This window comes from Mustela nigripes, chromosome 3, assembly GCF_022355385.1.
Source record: "Mustela nigripes isolate SB6536 chromosome 3, MUSNIG.SB6536, whole genome shotgun sequence".
NCBI classification, from domain to species: Eukaryota; Metazoa; Chordata; class Mammalia; order Carnivora; family Mustelidae; genus Mustela; species Mustela nigripes.
In genome coordinates, this window is record NC_081559.1 from 28163856 (window position 1) to 28181476 (window position 17621).

Sequence of the window (17621 nt, forward strand, 5' to 3'; positions counted from 1 at the left end):
CCGAGTTCTCCGCAAGGCAGGATGCGGAGACACAGAAGCCGGCCGGTGGAACAGACACCCTGGAGAGGAGCCAGATGAAATAAGGGCAAAGACAGCTGTGTGACACGCAGGGAGAACCCGTGCAGAATGAGAAGCAGTGATTCATGGAGCGCTGCAACTCAGACACTCCTCCGGCTTCACTCTGAGAGCTACTGCAGGATTGGGGTCAATGAGGGCTGGCATCAAGACGAAGGGCAGCCTGGCTTCTCCTCCCTTAATCCTTGTCTACCCACCCCTCCCCCAGTACTCCCTCCCATTGACCAGCGTCCTGGGCCTTTAAGAGTTGGAAGGGCTGGACTGAGGCGAGAGCTCTTACCTCTCCCCTCCCTTCTCCTTCCCTTTGGCTGCAAGTCCGCCAGTCACAGCAGCAAACTGCAGTAGAAAAGGGGAGGAAGCCAGCGAGCCAGCAAGGGAGGAGAAAGAGAGCCCAGCTGGGTTTCCTCGTCCCACAGGAGAGAGCATCGCACAGCTCACAGACACAGGACCGCTCTCCTGCCCACGGTAAGGGCCCCGGAAGCTCTGACCAGCCTCTGCTCCAAACTCTGCCCTGCCTGAGTCCCTAACTCTGTCTGCCACATGCTTATCCCCACCCTGATTAAATTGTACCCCAGACACCTTAGCCCTAACATGTCTGCAAGGCTCCCACGTTTTGGTTCTCTCTAGCCCTCTGATTTAGAGTTTCCTCCTGACTGTGGCAGTCACTCCTTACATGGGGACCTCTTAGCTACCGCTCACAAGCGAGCCCCATCCTAGTAAGGGAAGATAGAGATTGGAGTAAGGATAGATTCATTAACAGAATGTTGAGGATTCCCAAAGACCCAGGGAAGATGGTAGAGATTTCCTTAGAAAGAGCTGGAGTTTGAGCTCCGTACTTGTTCTTAGCCTGCTCCATGGGCTGGGACAGTTGGTTGGCATGGCCAAGGGCTGTGCTGGGAAAAGCACCTGCTTCTAGTCCTGATTTTGCCACGCTAACCAGCTATGTGACTTTGGACAGCAGCTTCCTGATCTGTAATAGGAATTTACGGTTTCCCAGACTTGCATGTGTCATAGGGGCTCTTTTTTTTTTTTTTAAAGATTTTATTTATTTATTTGAGAGACAGAGATCACAAGTAGGCAGAGAGGCAGGCGGAGGGGGGCGGCGGGGAAGAAGGCTCCCTGCTAAGCAGAGAGCCTGTTGTGAGGTTCGATCCCAGGACTCTGTGATCATGACCTGAGTAGAACACAGAGGCTTTAACCCACTGAGACACCCAGGCACCCCAGGGGTTCTTTTTTAAAATAAATATTCCTGAGCTCCCTCCTGGCAAATTCTAATCCGGTAGATTTGGGGTGAGGCTAAAGAATCTCTATTTGACCTAGGATTTCAATATAGCCAGGAACTTCTGGATTTGATGAGTTATGAAAACAAGAGTCTTCAAGCTTTAACCTCCTGAAGGCTACCTATGACCGGAGCCATTCTGTCTTCTTTATATGGATGAGGTCACCCAATAATCCTGCTCAGAAGCAAGAGAGTAGACATAATGATTCTCTTCCTTCCTGCCCCTTCGGAGAACCCTGAGACACCCCGAATTTCACCATAATATCATTGGCACTATTGGCAACTCTGCCAAGGTCCATCTCTTACAGCCACCTGTAAGTTGAGGACCAGATCTTACTGAGCAGCCCCGGCCACTTCCCACCTTACTTTGTGTCTTTTCTCTCATGTGTATTATAGAGGTCATCATCTGTGTTCTTGAGGATCTCCACATTCGTGTCCAGGAGTGAACAGTTAAGACCCAGTCTCGTACTCTCAGTCCTCATCCTCTGTCCCTCACCTCTTGCTCTTGCTCCCACTCCCGGTCCTTTGTTCCTGCTCTCCGCACTGCACCTGCGTCACCATCCTCCCCATCCTACCTTCAGACACCGGAGGCAACACCAAGACCTAGAACACCTGGGTTCTAAGTCGCATTCTCTGGACAGTGTGTTCAGTCCGTCTCCTAGGATACGGGGGAAGGGAGGCTGAGGGCAGGGGTGTGCTCCTGTGGGCCCTTCTCCCTCCTGGATCTCGGGCTCAAAATCCCCACAGAGGACGAGAACCCGACCTATTGGGAATTAGAGGAGAAAGAAAAAGGAAGAGGTGAGGGAAGAAGGAGTGGGGAGAAGGATAAGGAGACGAGAGCACAGAGAGGCTGTCAAGTGAGCAAGTAGGGGGCAGATGGGATCAGAAGAGAAGAGTGAGCTGGGAGAAAGGAAAAGAAAGGCACCAGGATGGGAAAAGAAGAGAAATGGGAAGAGAGGAAAGAAAAGCTATCAAGTGGGACATGGTGGGGGCTGAGAATGACGGAGGCAGGGAGACAAAATTATCCATGTCCCTTGTTGGTTCTTAGCCCTGCTCTAACTGGCTTTCTAAGTTTTCCTTTGGAAAGAAAGGATTTTCCTCTTTTTTTTTTTTTAGGTTTATTTATTTATTTTAGATAGAGCAGGAGGAGGGGCAAAGGAAGAGGGAGAGACAGGATATCAAACAGACTCTGTGCTGAACATGGAGCTTGATGTAGGGCTCAATCCCACAAGCATGAGATCATGACCTGAGCCGAAACCAAGAGTTGATCATGCAATGGACAGAGCCACCCAGGGGCCCCTAGAGAAAACCCTTTCTAAGGGCAGGGCCTTGCTGAGATCTCTGAGCTAGTCACAAGGAACCGTGGTTCTGGTCCCACTTCTACCACGTAATTCCTTCAATGGCTCTGGCACTTCAGCTAATCTTTCTAGCCCTTCTGTATAAAAAACGAAGTCCAGGTGGGGCGCCTGGGTGGCTCAGTGGGTTAAGCCGCTGCCTTCGGCTCAGGTCATGATCTCAGGGTCCTGGGATCGAGTCCCGCATCGGGCTCTCTGCTCAGCAGGGAGCCTGCTTCCTCCTCTCTCTCTCTCTCTGCCTGCCTTTCTGCCTACTTGTGATCTCTCTCTGTCAAATAAATAAATAAAATCTTTAAAAAAAAAAAAAAAAAAAAACGAAGTCCAGGTCTGACATTCTGTGGCTCCCTGAGTTGAAATTGGCCATCATATGGCCACAAGTCACCTGGATCTAGGTTTGAAATAGTGAGTCAGAAATGGGAGGAGGATTGGAAGAGCACGTGCCCAGTCCTGGGGTTGGAAGAGTTTGGCAAGGATAAAATAATTTTCCAAGGCTTGTTTGAGAGGAAATAGGCTCCAAAATAGGGGTGTCCTGGCACTGTGAACGGAGGCGTCCCATGTTTCAGGACACAATTGTGAGGTTCCTAGGTCCAGGTATAGGGGAAGGGAATTCTGTCTTCTCCCAGGGCCGAGATCCAGCCCATCCCACGGTCCCTATGCCCCAGATACGGGAGCTGAAATTCAAAGAGGAGATAAAGCAGGTTGTTGGCAAGAGGATTGGAAGAATCCCAGGCTTCCCCCTGCCTCTGGAGTCTGGGGACCTGAGACACTTAGGAGAGACCTATTAGTTCTGTCCTCATCCAGTTTTTGCAAGCTTTGGTCGCCAAACTACATCACCAGCCTGAAAAGGGGAGCTGCGTTTCTGCCTTTCATGAAGCACTCTGGGTCCCTTCATCTATCCAGAGGCTTCTTCTGGTCTCACCCAGGCTCACTATATTCAGCCTCAGCCAGCAAAACCTTGGCTTTTTGGAACTGTCGCAGGGTTCTGTCTCTCCTGAGGGCGCCTTGAGTTATCTTTCCCACTTAGGTACAGACTGGCTCCCAACATTCCTGTCTCGCTTTGGGCACCTGTGTATTTGCTACTCCTTTGAAAGCCTTCTCTAGTTCCTCCAGTCAGGGGAACTGTAGTTTTAGTGACCTCTACTTTCTTCCTAAAGATTTAGCCACCCCTGGGTGACTTGATAGGCTCTTCCAGCTAAAGAGAGGCGGGGGAGCCCTGAGATGCTGTGTGACCCCAGACAAGTCACACCACATTTCTGGACTTCCCGCTTTTCATCTGTGAGACCCAGCGAGTGGAACCACACCGTGTTCTAAGAGAGCACCAACTGAATGATGACTTTAGAAATGCTTTTTGTGTTTTAGATGCTCACCATTGTCAAAATGTAAATTTATCCCTTAAAACACGCAGCATCTCTATTCGAGTGCTGTTCCTCTGCTTATGCAAAGCATAGAGCTTTATGTTTCTTGCGCTTTGCTTCGTCCAGAACGATTTGGTCAAGAGTTGATGATTTCCTAGAGGGCACAGCTCGAATCAATGTGGCTACATATCGAGCCTTCTGGCTCTTTTTTAAAGATTAATTAACTAATTAATTTATGAGTGAGAGAGAGAGAGAGAGTGCGCACAAGCTGGGGGAAGGCAGAGGGAGAGGGAGAAGCAGGCACCCCACTGAGCAAGGAGCCCAATGCAGGGGTTGATCCTAGGACTCCAGGATCATGACCCGAGGTGAAGGCAGACGTTTAACCAAGGGAACCACCCAGGTGTCCTCTCTTTTGCCCTTTTGAGAGCAGTTTGTTGTTACCTACTAGGGCGACTTAACCAGGTCCTAAATGAGCATGTATCTTAATGAGGGCTCTGTTCTTCAGGAGGCAGAGAAAACTTGAAACTGCATTTCTAAGACTATGTAGCTTACCCGTCCATTAAGCTGTTGGGAACAATTGCTAGGCTAAGGCGTGTAAAGTGTGCCTTACTGTGGGAAGGCAAAAGAAGGTGGCTTGTGTAGCAAGTATGGCACAAGGGGTCAATTTCAAGGCAAAAGCAGGACTCTGCCTTGGCCCCTCTGGTGCCGGGGGTGGGAGGGTCTGCACAGGAACAGGGAGAGGGCTCCCAAGATACAGCAGCTGGGGTAAGCCCCGTGGAGAAGAGAAGGCTAGGATATAGAGAGATTCCAGGTTCTAAAAGGGCGCAGCCAGCAAGATGGTGGTCCCTAATAATCGGGAGCTGAGGGGTGACTCGGGGGTTTTGGGCAGAAAGCCCTGCTACAACCCTCTGTGGAGATGACTATGGAAAAGAGCAGACTCTGTGGGATCAGACATTTGGCTTTAAATTCTGAATCCTTATGTGATCTGATGCAAGTTTTGTAGCCCCTCTAAGCCTCAAAGTCATCGGACTCAAACTAGATGTACAAAAGAGCTAAAGACTATGTGGATGGGGGCGCCTGGGTGGCTCAGTCGATTAAGCGTCTGCCTTCAGCTCAGGTCATGATCCCAGAGTCCTGGGATTGAGCCCTGCATCAGGCTCCCTGCTCAGTGGGGAGTCTGCTTCTCCCTCTCCCTCTGCTTTCCCCCTGCTTGTGTCCTCTCTCTCTCTCTCTGTCAAGTAAATAAATAAAATATTTTTTTAAAAAAAAGAATAGGTGGGTGAAGCTCCTGGCTCCTCATGGGCTGTCAGAATGCACAGGTTTCCTTCTCTTCCTCCTTTGATCTCTTATTCTAAGATCCCCAGTATGAACCCCGAACCCTTCGTTCTTCCTTACTCCTCCAGGTGACTCCGGCACCAGCTGGTGGAGCAGTGGGTGATGGCGTCTCTGATGCAAGGCCGTGAGTACCCCAGTGGGAGAGGAGGCTTTCAGGAGACCGCCCAGGGATGGGGAGGCGGGGAGGAGTCTGGACCCCTGGTCAAGAACGCCTCCTGGGCCCTCCACCCTTCCCGCCGGCTGCCCAGCCAGCCCCTTCTTCTCCTGGCCCAGGGCTGCCCATCAGTGAAGACTTGCTGCTGATGCAGAAAGGCACGCTGATGCGCAAGGTGAGGTCCAAAAGCTGGAAGAAGCTAAGATACTTCAGACTCCAGGATGACGGCATGACGGTCTGGCACGCCAGGCAGGCGGGAAGCACTGCCAAGCCCACCTGTGAGTCACGTGGATAGCTAGGCACACGTGCGGTGGCGGGGTCCGGGGGGGGCTGGTGGGGACTGGACCCTAAAGAGTCCAGTGGCTTGAGAGCAGGGGAGGGACGAGGGTCCTATGCTGTGTCCTCATGCTGTCTCTTTTACATCTATCTCTGAGCCTGTAGAGTGGGAATTACAATAGTACTTGCCTCTTAAAGCTATTTATGAAAATTCAATCCATTATTGCACATAAAAGGCTTAGGAGGGTTCTGGCTCAGAATAAGGCTCAGTAAGTCCTAGGTTCTTTTTTGTTATCATTATAGTGAGAGCATGATCTCATGCATCAGACTGCCCAGATCAAAGCTCTGGCTCTGCCACTTTCTAGCTGAGTGGCTTTGGACAAGTTGCATTAAGCTTTGGTTTCCTCATCTGCAAAATGAGGACTGAACAGTTCCTGCCTAGAAGGTTACAAGGACTCGGCAAGTTAATGTACAAAGTGCCTAACATGTCACCTGAAGCCAGGATGCCTTTCACAAATTAGCTATTATGATGAATATCATTTTTTAAAGATTTTATTTATTTATTTGAGGGAGCACAAGTAGGGGAGCAGCAGGCAGAGGGAGAGGGAGAAGCAGACTCCCCTTGGAGCAGGGAGCCCAAGGTGGGGCTCGATCCCAGGACCCCGAGATCATGACCTGAGTTAAAGGAAGATGCTTAACTGGCTGAGTCACCCAGGCGCCCCTATGGTGAATAATTTTAAATATCATAAATGCAGCACAACCTTGTGTATCCTCTTGGCCAGATGCTTTATGCCCCCTCTAAAAATGTGATCACAGGACGCATTTGAGAGAGTCCACTTTAGAGACACAATCAAAGCTCACGAGCCCCAGCACCCCCCAGCTGAGGAAAGGGGGTAGGATAATTTCTCTGGCTCTTTCCTAGACATCTGGAAAGAGGAGGCCCTCAAGCCTGGAATGGGGACATTGAACTTGGACATACCATGCTTTGGTGTAACTGCTTCTACCTTTAAGTGTGTTTCCATCCATCAGTTACAACAGGGGTCACCAGGTGGACTGGCCATAGATGGGACCATCCCTTATTTCAGACGGGGTGCTGAGGGGTTAAGTCATTTTGGTCTGTGTCACACTGCCAGCCAGTGTCCTGAAGCCAGGTCTTGCCGCTCCTAGCGCAGGCCCCTTGCCAGGCTGCCTCTGAACATGGCAGTGACTCACGGGGAATCCTGAATCCCAGAGATCTGCCTCTTTAGGGGTTTCATCCTGTGGAGGTTGGGGTTCCTCCGACCCTTCGCCCCTGCAATTTGGCAGACTCTTGTCCCCTGTGTCCCCTTGTTTCCTCCCTGGCAGTCTCGATTTCTGATGTGGAGAGCGTGCGGGAGGGCCAGGAGTCCGAGCTGCTGCGCAGCCTGGCGGAGGAGCTCCCCCTGGAGCAGGGCTTCACCATCGTCTTCCATGGCCGCCGCTCCAACCTGGACCTGGTGGCCAACAGCGCCGAGGAGGCCAAGATATGGATGCAGGGACTGCAGCTTCTGGTTGACTTTGTCACCGGCATGGACCAACAGGAGCGGCTGGACCAGTATCGGGAGGATGGAGTCAGAGTGGGGGGCTGGAGGTCACTGAAAGAGCCAGATGCCACAAGGCTAGAGACAGGCGGGGGTGTACTGCACTGGGCGGGGGGTGGCTAAGAGTCTGGATAGGGTGGGCAAGGGCACCTCAGGCCACTGTGAGGCAGAGGACATTGAAGGCATAATGGAGGCTTGGGATGCCAAAGGCATAACCAGGCAGAGGGTGGGCAGAAATCCGTCCTTTCAGGATGGTTGGAAGGGACGTGAGAGGCAAAGGACCCAACAAGGTGCTGATCTTGAGAGCTGAGCAGAAGATCCCAGTGGCATGAACTATGCCAGGACTAGGAGGCGGAACTTCATGGTGTTGACTCATTCAGGCTTCCTAGATTGTATTTACCTTCCATGCTAGGTCTTTCATTCATTTTTTTGTTCCTTTCTTCCTTCCTTCCTTCATTCACTGTCTATGAAGCAGAAGGTATCAGGCACTGTGCCAGGCTTTCGGGGTGAAAAGATGAATGAGACTCAGGTATTGTTTTAGTCAGTGGAGAAAAGGGATTTGTGTGAATCATCTAAGTACCCTGGAAGTGAACTTCCAGTGGACTGAAATTATTTGTGGGTATTCAAAGGAAGGAAAAACACTTAATTCTAGCTGAGAGAGTTCTGGGAAAACGTCAGGGAGGAAGTTGCAGGTAAGTTGAGCCTGGAAAAGGAGCAGAGCTTGAATAAAGAAAGGAGGGAAAAAGGCTCTCCTGCCTGAGGGAACGGCATGAGGAAATGCTCAGAGACATCAAAGGACAGGAGGGAGGACATTGAAGAGCAGGAGGGAGAGTCTGGCTTAAGTACGGGGAAAACAGAAGTGTGTTGAGGAAGGCTGTAGGGGGGCCAGCTGTGTGGGGGCTGTGGGGATGAAGACCTTCAATCTAGGTTTAAAAATTTGGGCTTCTTTCTGTAAGCAATAGGAAAAACCCTGCAGGCATCTGAGCCATGCAGGGACAAGATTATTCTGGAAGCTAATATGGAAAATGCACTGGCATGGAGGAGACACTTGTAGCAAAGCTAGGGGAGACGATGCCAGTGGATGAATAGGCACACACATCTGCATACACAAACACACACAGTGTTTTGGCCTTGACTCGCACCTGGATGGCTGAGTGACTGGTTCCAGCGTGGAGATAAGAACCAGGATGGCCGGATGAGTTTCCATGAAGTCCAGCGTTTGTTGCACCTGATGAACGTGAAAATGGACCAAGAATATGCCTTCCAGCTTTTCCAGGTAAGTCTTTTTTGGGGAACGATCTTCAGAAGCCAGCCAAGGCCATGTTCTCATGCAGCCCGATGTAGGTGAGCCTATCCAGCATCACTCTTTATTGAATCTCTCCTCTATGCCTTACCACTATGCCGAGTTCAATGGAGAGTGTAGGGCATGGTTCTTACCCTTCCGTCTTCTGAGAAAGATGATGCCTAGATTTATGAAGGGGGAACCACCATATGTTACTGTGTCAGATCTCAAGGACCCCTCTGTCCATGACAGAGGGGCCTAGTCACAATGGAAAAGTCCCCCCGGAATGTGAATGAAATAGGAAGAGGGATCTTTAGACCTTTTAGGCACTTGCTGGGACATTTAACCCTTTCTAATTGAAATTTTTCTCTAGTAGCACATGGTAAGGCTGCCATTTTGTTTTTTACTTACCAAAGCGGCTTCTATGAACACAAAGTGTCAGGAGCCCTGGGAGAATTTTGTGGAAACATGTTTGTACCCACCTGTCAGCCAGATGGCCATACAATGTGCTCTTAAAAGGAATTTTCCACCATCCTCTAAACCCTCACTTGCAGGCAGCAGACACGTCCGAGTCTGGGACTCTGGAGGGAGAAGAGTTTGTAGAGTTCTATAAGGCGCTGACTAAGCGTACGGAGGTGCAAGAGCTGTTTGAAAACTTTTCGGCGGATGGGCAGAAACTGACCCTGCTGGAATTTGTGGATTTTCTCCAAGAGGAGCAGAAAGAAGGAGAGCGAGCTTCTGACCTTGCTCTGGAACTCATCGACCGCTATGAGCCCTCAGATAGTGGTAAGAGGGTTAGGGCGGAGGGGCACTGGACATGTGTGAGGAGGGGGACTTTAGAAAGGTCCAGAGATAAGCCACCTTCTGCCTAACTCAGGGAGTGCTGAGCCCCACCCCTACCTACCCCAGCCCCTGCACAAGCAGCTTCCCTCATTCAACCACTCCCAGGGAAGGAGACCAGCCGCTTCCTGCCCAGGTAAGACAGGAGTCTCCTCCATAACACTGTATCCTCAGAAGGAAGAACATTCCATAAGCTCCCTTTCCTCCATAATGCTCATGCTCCACTTTTAGAGTAAGTTTGTCCTTATGTTTACGTTTGCCCCCAGTGGAAAAGGAAGGTCCTTGGTCCTCTCCCTTTTCATCTTCATAAGCGCCTGATTCCTTTTCTTACATCTCCCTTCATGGTTTCTGTTTGCTGTTTCTTTAAATGCTGGCTCCCTGCCCTTTCTTGGGCTTTCTCCAAATTCTCCAAGTGGTTCTGGAGTGGCTAAGCCCCTGGGCCAGGAAGCTAGTCAGTCGGACTGAGGCGGATGAAGAGCAGGCCAGTCATCTAGCTTCAGCAAGCACAGCTCAAATAGGCCCTCTCTGTCTTCAGCACTTTCTCCTTGTTCCTTCAATAGACATCACCTTGCCCTCCATCCCCTTCAGAATGAGAGGAATTTACATTAATAATAAATGATTTACAAGGTACTTTCACATCACTTACTTCCTCTAGCCCTCACTATAACCTTGTAAATCGAAAGCATAATCCTTATTCAGCTTCTGCTAAATATCCCATTAATGTGCTAACATCTTTACATGTCTTTTCTCTTCTCATCCTTCCAAGGACGAGTTGAAGTCGCTTCTGTTATTAAGTCAGTTGTGCCAAAGAGGAAAACTCGGATTTAGAAAGGTCAAATGATTTGTTCAAAGCCAACAGCTAATGAGAGGAAGAATTGGGATTGAAACCCAGGTCACCTGACCCTTACCTAAGAGCTCTATTGAGCATGAGAATTAGAGATGAGACGGATGAGGGGTGCCTGGGTGGCTCAGTGGGTTAAGCATCTGCCTTCAGCTCAGGTCAAGATCTTGGGGTCCTGGGATCTGAGTCAGGCTCCCTGCTCAACAGGGAGTCTATTCATCCATCTCCCTCCACTCTTCCCCACTACCCTTGCGCTTGTGCACTCACTTGCATACACTCTCCCTCTCAAATAAATAAACAAAATCTTTTTAAAAAAATATTTCTCAGAGCACAAGGTAGGGGGAGCAGCAGGCAGAGAGAAAAGCAGGCTCCCCACGGAGCAGGGAGCCTGGTGCTGGGCTTGATCCCAGGACTGAGGGATCATGACCTGAGCCAAAAGCAGACACTTAATGACTGAGCCACCTAGGTGCCCCAATATATAAAATCTTAGAAAGAGTTTGGGATGAGATGAATGCGAGCTGGACAATTGACCCACGTTTCCTAGGTCTCAACTGCCACTCCTTTCATTCATTCATTCATTCATTCATTCACTCACTACTTCAGCTGATGCTTCTTGAGTCCCTGTCATGGGCCAGGACCTAGGCTCAGCCCCAGAGATACAGCAGAAGGTCCAACAAGAACGCCACCAAACAGAAAGGGTTGGAATCACTGATTCCAGATTCTATGTCTGTGCTCACGGAAGAAAGGGGGCCGTAAAGCAATCATTTCAGAAAAATAAATAGAAGAGGAATGCATAAAGGTTAAGAAATAAGATCTTCTCTCTCCAGCGCAGGACCCAGTAGACGTCAGTTACTTTTATTCTGCCGCGTGCCCCTCGGTGTGATGTCCCCACCCCTGCACTCAGCTGTCAGGTACTATAGTCTGGCTGCAGGGATGGTCTCCTCCAAGGGACCTGGGCTCAAGGCCCCACTGTGCTTCTTACTAACTGAGTTATCCTGGCCAAGCTGCTTAACCCCACAGAGGCTCGATTTTCTGTTTTATAAAACACTTGGTGACCAAATGAAATGACAGGCATGAAAGGCATCCGGCAATGGTGAGTTTACTCTCGCAAGTTAAGTCCTTACTGTTAAGAATGAAACTTCCTGCCTGACTTCCGGCCGTTCTCCACTATCTGTAGGCCTTGTCAAAGCTGGAGCGACGAAGCTGGGCATTGGGGTCGAGTTGTTCCACCTCCCAAGGGCCTCCCATGCTACCCCCGGCAGCAGTGTTCCCCTCAGTGAGATTGCGCAGTCCAGTGGGATGGGCATAGCTCAGACACCTGCCAGCCGGGGTTCGAATCCCAGTTCCTCCAGTTACTGGTTTTATTCCCTAACCTCCCTGGACAGATTCTATTCTATCTACCTCATCACATTGGCGAGAGCATTCAGAGAGACGCTGCATGGGGTGTCCCGGGCACGGAGCAAGTGCTCGGTACCTGTCGTTATTGTTGGTATCATGGGTGAGGGCTATGGAAGGAGTGACAGGGCCCTGCCCTCAAAGGGCCTAACTCAGGCCCTTTGGGCATATTATAGTCCAGGGATATATCAGACAAACACTCTTCAAAACATCATACGGGAATTGATGCTAGGAAGAAACCCTCAGGTTGTAGCTGGCAGCGGCTACACAGCTCAGGGAATGAAACACAGGTACCTTGATTGCGTCGCTAAAATTCTTTGACTTTGTTGGTCTCAGGGCCTCAGTTTCCCCATATATAAAATTAGCCCTTTACACTGAATACTATGCTGTCCCTTACGCTAACCATGAGCTCCATGTGACTATTTTTTTTAAGTTTTTTAAAAAGATATTTATTTGTTTATTTATTTATTTGAGAGGGAGAGAGGACTTGAGTGCGGGCACTCACATGAGCAGTGGGAAGAGCAGAGGAGGTCGGGGAGAAACGAGCTGACTTCACGCTGAATGCAGAGCAGCCTGACATGGGGCTCAATCCCCCAAACCCAAGCTCATGACCTGAGCTGGGACCAAGATGGATGCTCAAGTGACTCAGCCATCCAAGCGCCCCTCTGTGTGACTATTTAAATTTAAATTAACAAGGTGCCGGGTGACTGTACGTGAAGCCTCCACTCTTGATTTTGGCTCAGGTCATGATCTTGGGGTTGTGAGAACGAGCCTCGTGTTGGGCTCTGTGCTCAGGACAGTCTGTGTGGGATTCTCTCTCTCCCTCTCCCTCTCCTCCTTCCCACCCCCGCTCTCGCACATATGCGCACACATGCGTGTTCTATCTAAAAATATGAATAAAATCTTAAATAAGATAAATGTAAATTATCTAAAATTGGGGCATCTGGCTGGCTCAGTCGGAAAAGCACACGACTCTTGATCTCAGGGTCATGAGTCTGAGCCCCATTTCAGGGGTAGAGATTACTTCAATGAATAAATAAGTAAAAACTTTCCAATATTTAATGAATTAATTAAAATCAAAATTTTAAATTCAGTTCTTCAGTCACACAGCCACATCTCAAGCACTCGATAGCCACACGTGTCTAAGGCTAGCGTACTGGACCGCACAGAAGAGAATGTCTCCATCATTGCAGAAAGTTCTATTTGGCTACCACTGAACTAGAATGGTCTTCATGATTCTCCACGTGGCTTTAACTCTCCCTGAGGGTGGGCACAGATGGTGACAGATGGTGGGTGGGGCACATTTGGCATCTGGAGGCCGGGAGTGGACGCCATCTGAAAGGCAGGACCCGGGCACCTGGGTGGCTCAGTGGGTTAAGCCACTGCCTTCGGCTCAGGTCATGATCTCAGGGTCCTGGGATCGAGTCCCGCATCGGGCTCTCTGCTCAGCGGGGAGCCTGCTTCCTCCTCTCTCTCTCTCTGCCTGCCTCTCCGTCTACTTGTGATCTCTTTCTATCAAATAAATAAATAAAATCTTTAAAAAAAAAAAAAAAAAGAAAGGCAGGACCCTGGAGAGGGGTGAAGTGAGGGCTGCGCTTGAGGGGTGCTGGGATGCCCTTACTCAGAGGTTCTCATTGTAGCCTTCCCCTACTCTGCACCTCAGGCAAATTGCGACACGTGCTGAGCATGGACGGTTTCCTCAACTACCTCTGCTCGAAGGATGGAGATATCTTCAACCCAACCTGCCTCCCGGTTTACCAGGATATGACTCAACCCCTGAACCATTACTACATCAACTCCTCTCACAATACCTACCTCGTGGGGGACCAGCTTTATGGCCATAGCAGCGTCGAGGGATACATACGGTGTGTGGGGAGCAAGGGGGAAGGGTTCCTGCTCATGAGAAGGGGCCATCTGTGTTGTCAGTGGATAACAGGGATCAAAAAGATGTTGTGGAGGGTTTGGGGCTGAGGGTCCCTGGATTCCTGAGAGACTTGGAGGAGACGTTGAAGACTGACAGGAGGGTAGTACTGAAACTCTATGGGTAAATGGAGCTTCCTTCTCTTCATAGGCTGTGAAACTCTCTTGGAACTCAGAGGTCCTGACAGATTTATTTTGAACAAAGAAACTAAATGTTACATGGAAGGCAATAGAGCACAGAAGTTAGAAACATAGGTTCTGGAGTCAGACCATATGAAGTCAAATCCTAGCTGTCTCACTTGGTGCTCTTGTTCTAAGTATTTAACCTCTCTGGGCCTCAGTATCCCCATCTGTGAAATAGGGATGGTAACAATGCCTATTCTGTCTGAGTTGTTGTGAGGATTAAATGAGATAATCCATGTGCTAACAGCCAATAAGTGATCACTGCTTTTACAGTGATTAATCATGGTTTGGGTCAAAGAGTCAAGATAATCTTTGTAGTGGCACCAACTGATCTAGTAGCTTCAGGGTATAAAAGATGTGTGGAACATACTTTTTCTGCCCTAGGATGTCTAGTAGAGAAGATAAAGTATAAATTTACTGAGAGTTTGAGGGGGATCTGGCTGGCTCAGTTGGTACAGCATGCAACTCTTGATCTTGGGGGTCATGAGTTCAAGCTCCACATTGGCCATAGAGCTTACTTTTTTTTTTTTTTTTTTTTAATTTGACAGAGAGCGAGAGATCACAAGTAGGCAGAGAGGCAGGCAGAGAGAGAGGGGGAAGCAGGCTCCCCGCTGAGCAGAGAGCCTGAAGTGGGACTGGATCCCAGGACCCCAAGACCATGACTTGAGCTGAAGGCAGAGGCTTAACCTACTGAGCCACTCAGGTGCCTCCAAAGAGCTTACTTTATAAACAAACAAACAAATTACTGAGAGGTTGACTAAGTCAGGTGTTGCAGAATGCCATACAATCAGAACACCAGAAGCATCACAAGGCAGTACGTGATGCTGAAGGAAGATCGTGAGTTGGAGAGGATAGGGGGTAGAAGTAGCGTGAGCCATAGCAGTATCCCAGTGGACAGGGAAGGGTTCACAGAGATGCAGCTTGCAGGGGTCTTGGGGACTAAGTGCCAGTGAGCACTGTTCTCCCCAGAGTGGGGAGAAAGTCCCTAGACAGATGATACGACCTTGATCTCTCTGTGCCTGGGGGCTTGGGGTTCTTGCAGGGCCCTGAAGAGGGGGTGCCGCTGCGTGGAGGTGGATATATGGGATGGACCTAACGGGGAACCTATCGTTTACCATGGACACACGCTGACCTCCCGCATCCCTTTCAAAGATGTCGTGGCCACTGTGGCGCAGTACGCCTTCCAGGTAGAAGTCCCAGAATGGGCGTCTCCTGGAGAGGGAAGATGATCTGAGGGAAGAGTGGCTGCCTCTGAATCTGGAAAGGGTAGACGAGTGCGGGGGAGGCTGTGTCAAATGGCAGAGACGGACAAGAGACTTTAACTGGGAAGCATCAGACAAATATTGAGAGATTGTGAATAAGGGTTGGATGTGTCACTAGTAGTTAGTAGTCCTAGAGGTAATTGCTAGGGATCAGTGACTCTTCTAGTCACTGTCACCCTTATGCTTACAACTGACACAACACCCTACACACTGACAACTGTCATCCATCTCGGAGAGGGTGGATAAGGAAACAGAGGACGTGGTGGATAGGGCTGGGGGACAACAGGAGTCTGGAGATGAGAGTGTAACATGAACACATAATCAGAGGAATGGCCTAGCCTTCCCACTCTGAGCCTAAAAGCTCAAAGGTCCCAGAGGGACCTCGGAACAGCTGGTATAGGTCTGAGATTTGGGATCCCAACAGTGATTTTTAGATGTGGGGTGGTCCCCAGACCCAGCAAGACCTCCTTGATACCCAGAACAGGGTCAGAGGGGTTTGCCAATCAGGGTACTCTGAGTGAGTCACCAGGGGAGGTCTAGAGAGGAAGGGAGGTTCCATATTTTGAACCTCTGGCTCTAGCATTCTCTCCCTTCCCCATCAGACATCAGATTATCCAGTCATCTTGTCCCTGGAGAACCACTGCAGCTGGGAGCAGCAGCAGGTCATGGCGTACCATCTGACTGAGATCTTGGGGGAGCAGCTGCTGAGCACTACTTTGGATGGGCTGCTGCCCACTCAGCTCCCCTCGCCAGAGGTAGGCACCCTTGTCAGCCAGCCCAGGCTCTGCCGTGGCTTCCATACTCTCCCACCCTTGCCCCTCCATGCCCCTCCTGTTCCCTCCTTCTCAGCCCTCCGTGGACCATCTTACTCTTGAATATCCTTGGAAATGATTTTACTTCTCCAAAAGTCCAATTGAAGGCAGAATGGTTGATAGGTTTTCTAAATTTTAAATCAATTATTTTCTTATTTCCTTTTTCAGTGGAATTATCTTTTTTTTTTTTTCCTGATGGCTCATAGGTGTATATATACTTGCACTTCTAAGAACGCTTGGGGTCATTTTCTATATCCCTTTTATATGTCACATACAATAGATACTATGAATGTCTTTTCATGTATAATTTTTTCCCTTTTAGTAGCTCTGTGGGATTCCATTTTCTGTTGTGAACCATTATTTATTTAACCAGTAAATAGTAAACATTCAGGTTATTGGTAATTTTTCACTTGTACATATAGCTTTGTCCATTTACAGCTGCCCTTCTTCTTCTTTTAAGAGTTCTTTATTTGAGGGGCACCTGAGTGGCTCAGTGGTTAAGTGACTACCTTCGGCTCAGGTCATGATCCCAGGGTCCTGGGATTGAGTCCTGGATCAGGCTCCCTGCTCATTGGGAAGCCTGCTTCTCCCTCTCCCACTCCCCCTGCTTGTGTCCCCTCTCTTGCTGTGTCTCTTTCTGTCAAATAAATAAACTCTTTTAAAAAAGAGAGAGATCTATTCGAGAGAAAGAGAGAGCACAAGCATGCAAGGGGCGGGTGGGTAGGGGCAGAGGGAGAAAATCTGAGACGCCCTGGTGAGCATGTAGCCTGACACAGGGCTCGATCCCACAACCCTGAGATCATGACCTGAACCAAAATCAAGAGTCAGATGTTTAACCAACTGGGCCACCCAGGCGCCCCATTCACTCTTTCTCTGAGAAGGATTCCTAGAAGTACATTGCTGGGTTGAAGAGTACTGGTGCTGATATTTTGGTTATTACTGCCAAGCTGCCCTCTGGAAAAAAATACCAAGTTGCACTCTGACCAACAGTAAGAGAAGGACCACAAATAACTTCAGAAGTATGATGATTCACAGTGACAAACGTGGCAAAAAAAAAAAAAAGGTCAAGTTAAAAAAAAAGTCTAGGGCACCTGGGTGGCTTAGTGGGTTGAGCCTCTGCCTTTGGCTCAGGTCATGGCCCGCATTGGGCTCTCTGCTCAGTGGGAGCCTGCTTTCCCCTCTCTTTCCACCCGCCTCTCTGTGTACTTGTGATCTTTCTGTCAGATAAATAAATAAAATCTTTTAAAAAAGAAAAAGAAAAAAGAAAAGTCTAGGGGTTCCTGGGTGGCTCAGTGGGTTAAGCCTCTGCCTTCGGCTCAGGTCCTGATCTCGGGATCCTAGGGTCAAACCCCACATCGGGCTCTCTGCTCAGCAGGGAGCTTGCTTCCCCCTCTCTCTGCCTGCCTCTCTGCCCTCTTGTGATCTCTCTGTCAAATAGACAAATAAAATATTTCAAAAAATAAGATAAAAAAGAAGAGTCTATATTTTCTTCTTTTGAATTAATAGATATGATTTACCCACTTTTATTGGGGTTTATACTCTTTACCAGTATATAACAAGTTTTTAAATGTTAAAGACATTGGTGCTTTGGGAAAATTCTGTTTTGCAGCCTTTGCTTTTGGATCATAGCATCTTCTGCCATATGGAGGATTTTAAGGTTTATGTAGTCAAATTGGCCAGTCTTTTGTATGTCTTCTG

At 49.2% G+C, this 17621-nt stretch overlaps 1 protein-coding gene across 1 annotated transcript in view; it reads left to right on the forward strand.

Moving 5' to 3' along the window:
* The window catches only part of PLCD4 (phospholipase C delta 4), a 22672-nt gene continuing 5051 nt past the window's right edge, over positions 1-17621 (forward strand). Inside the window, exons 1-9 of the mRNA XM_059393480.1 lie at positions 1-540; positions 5468-5523; positions 5673-5831; positions 7174-7402; positions 8535-8664; positions 9225-9456; positions 13410-13611; positions 14892-15036; positions 15714-15866. Of these exons, the coding sequence (XP_059249463.1) occupies positions 5502-5523; positions 5673-5831; positions 7174-7402; positions 8535-8664; positions 9225-9456; positions 13410-13611; positions 14892-15036; positions 15714-15866 (1272 nt within the window). The 5' untranslated portion in view covers positions 1-540; positions 5468-5501. The remainder of the gene's footprint in view (positions 541-5467; positions 5524-5672; positions 5832-7173; positions 7403-8534; positions 8665-9224; positions 9457-13409; positions 13612-14891; positions 15037-15713; positions 15867-17621) is intronic.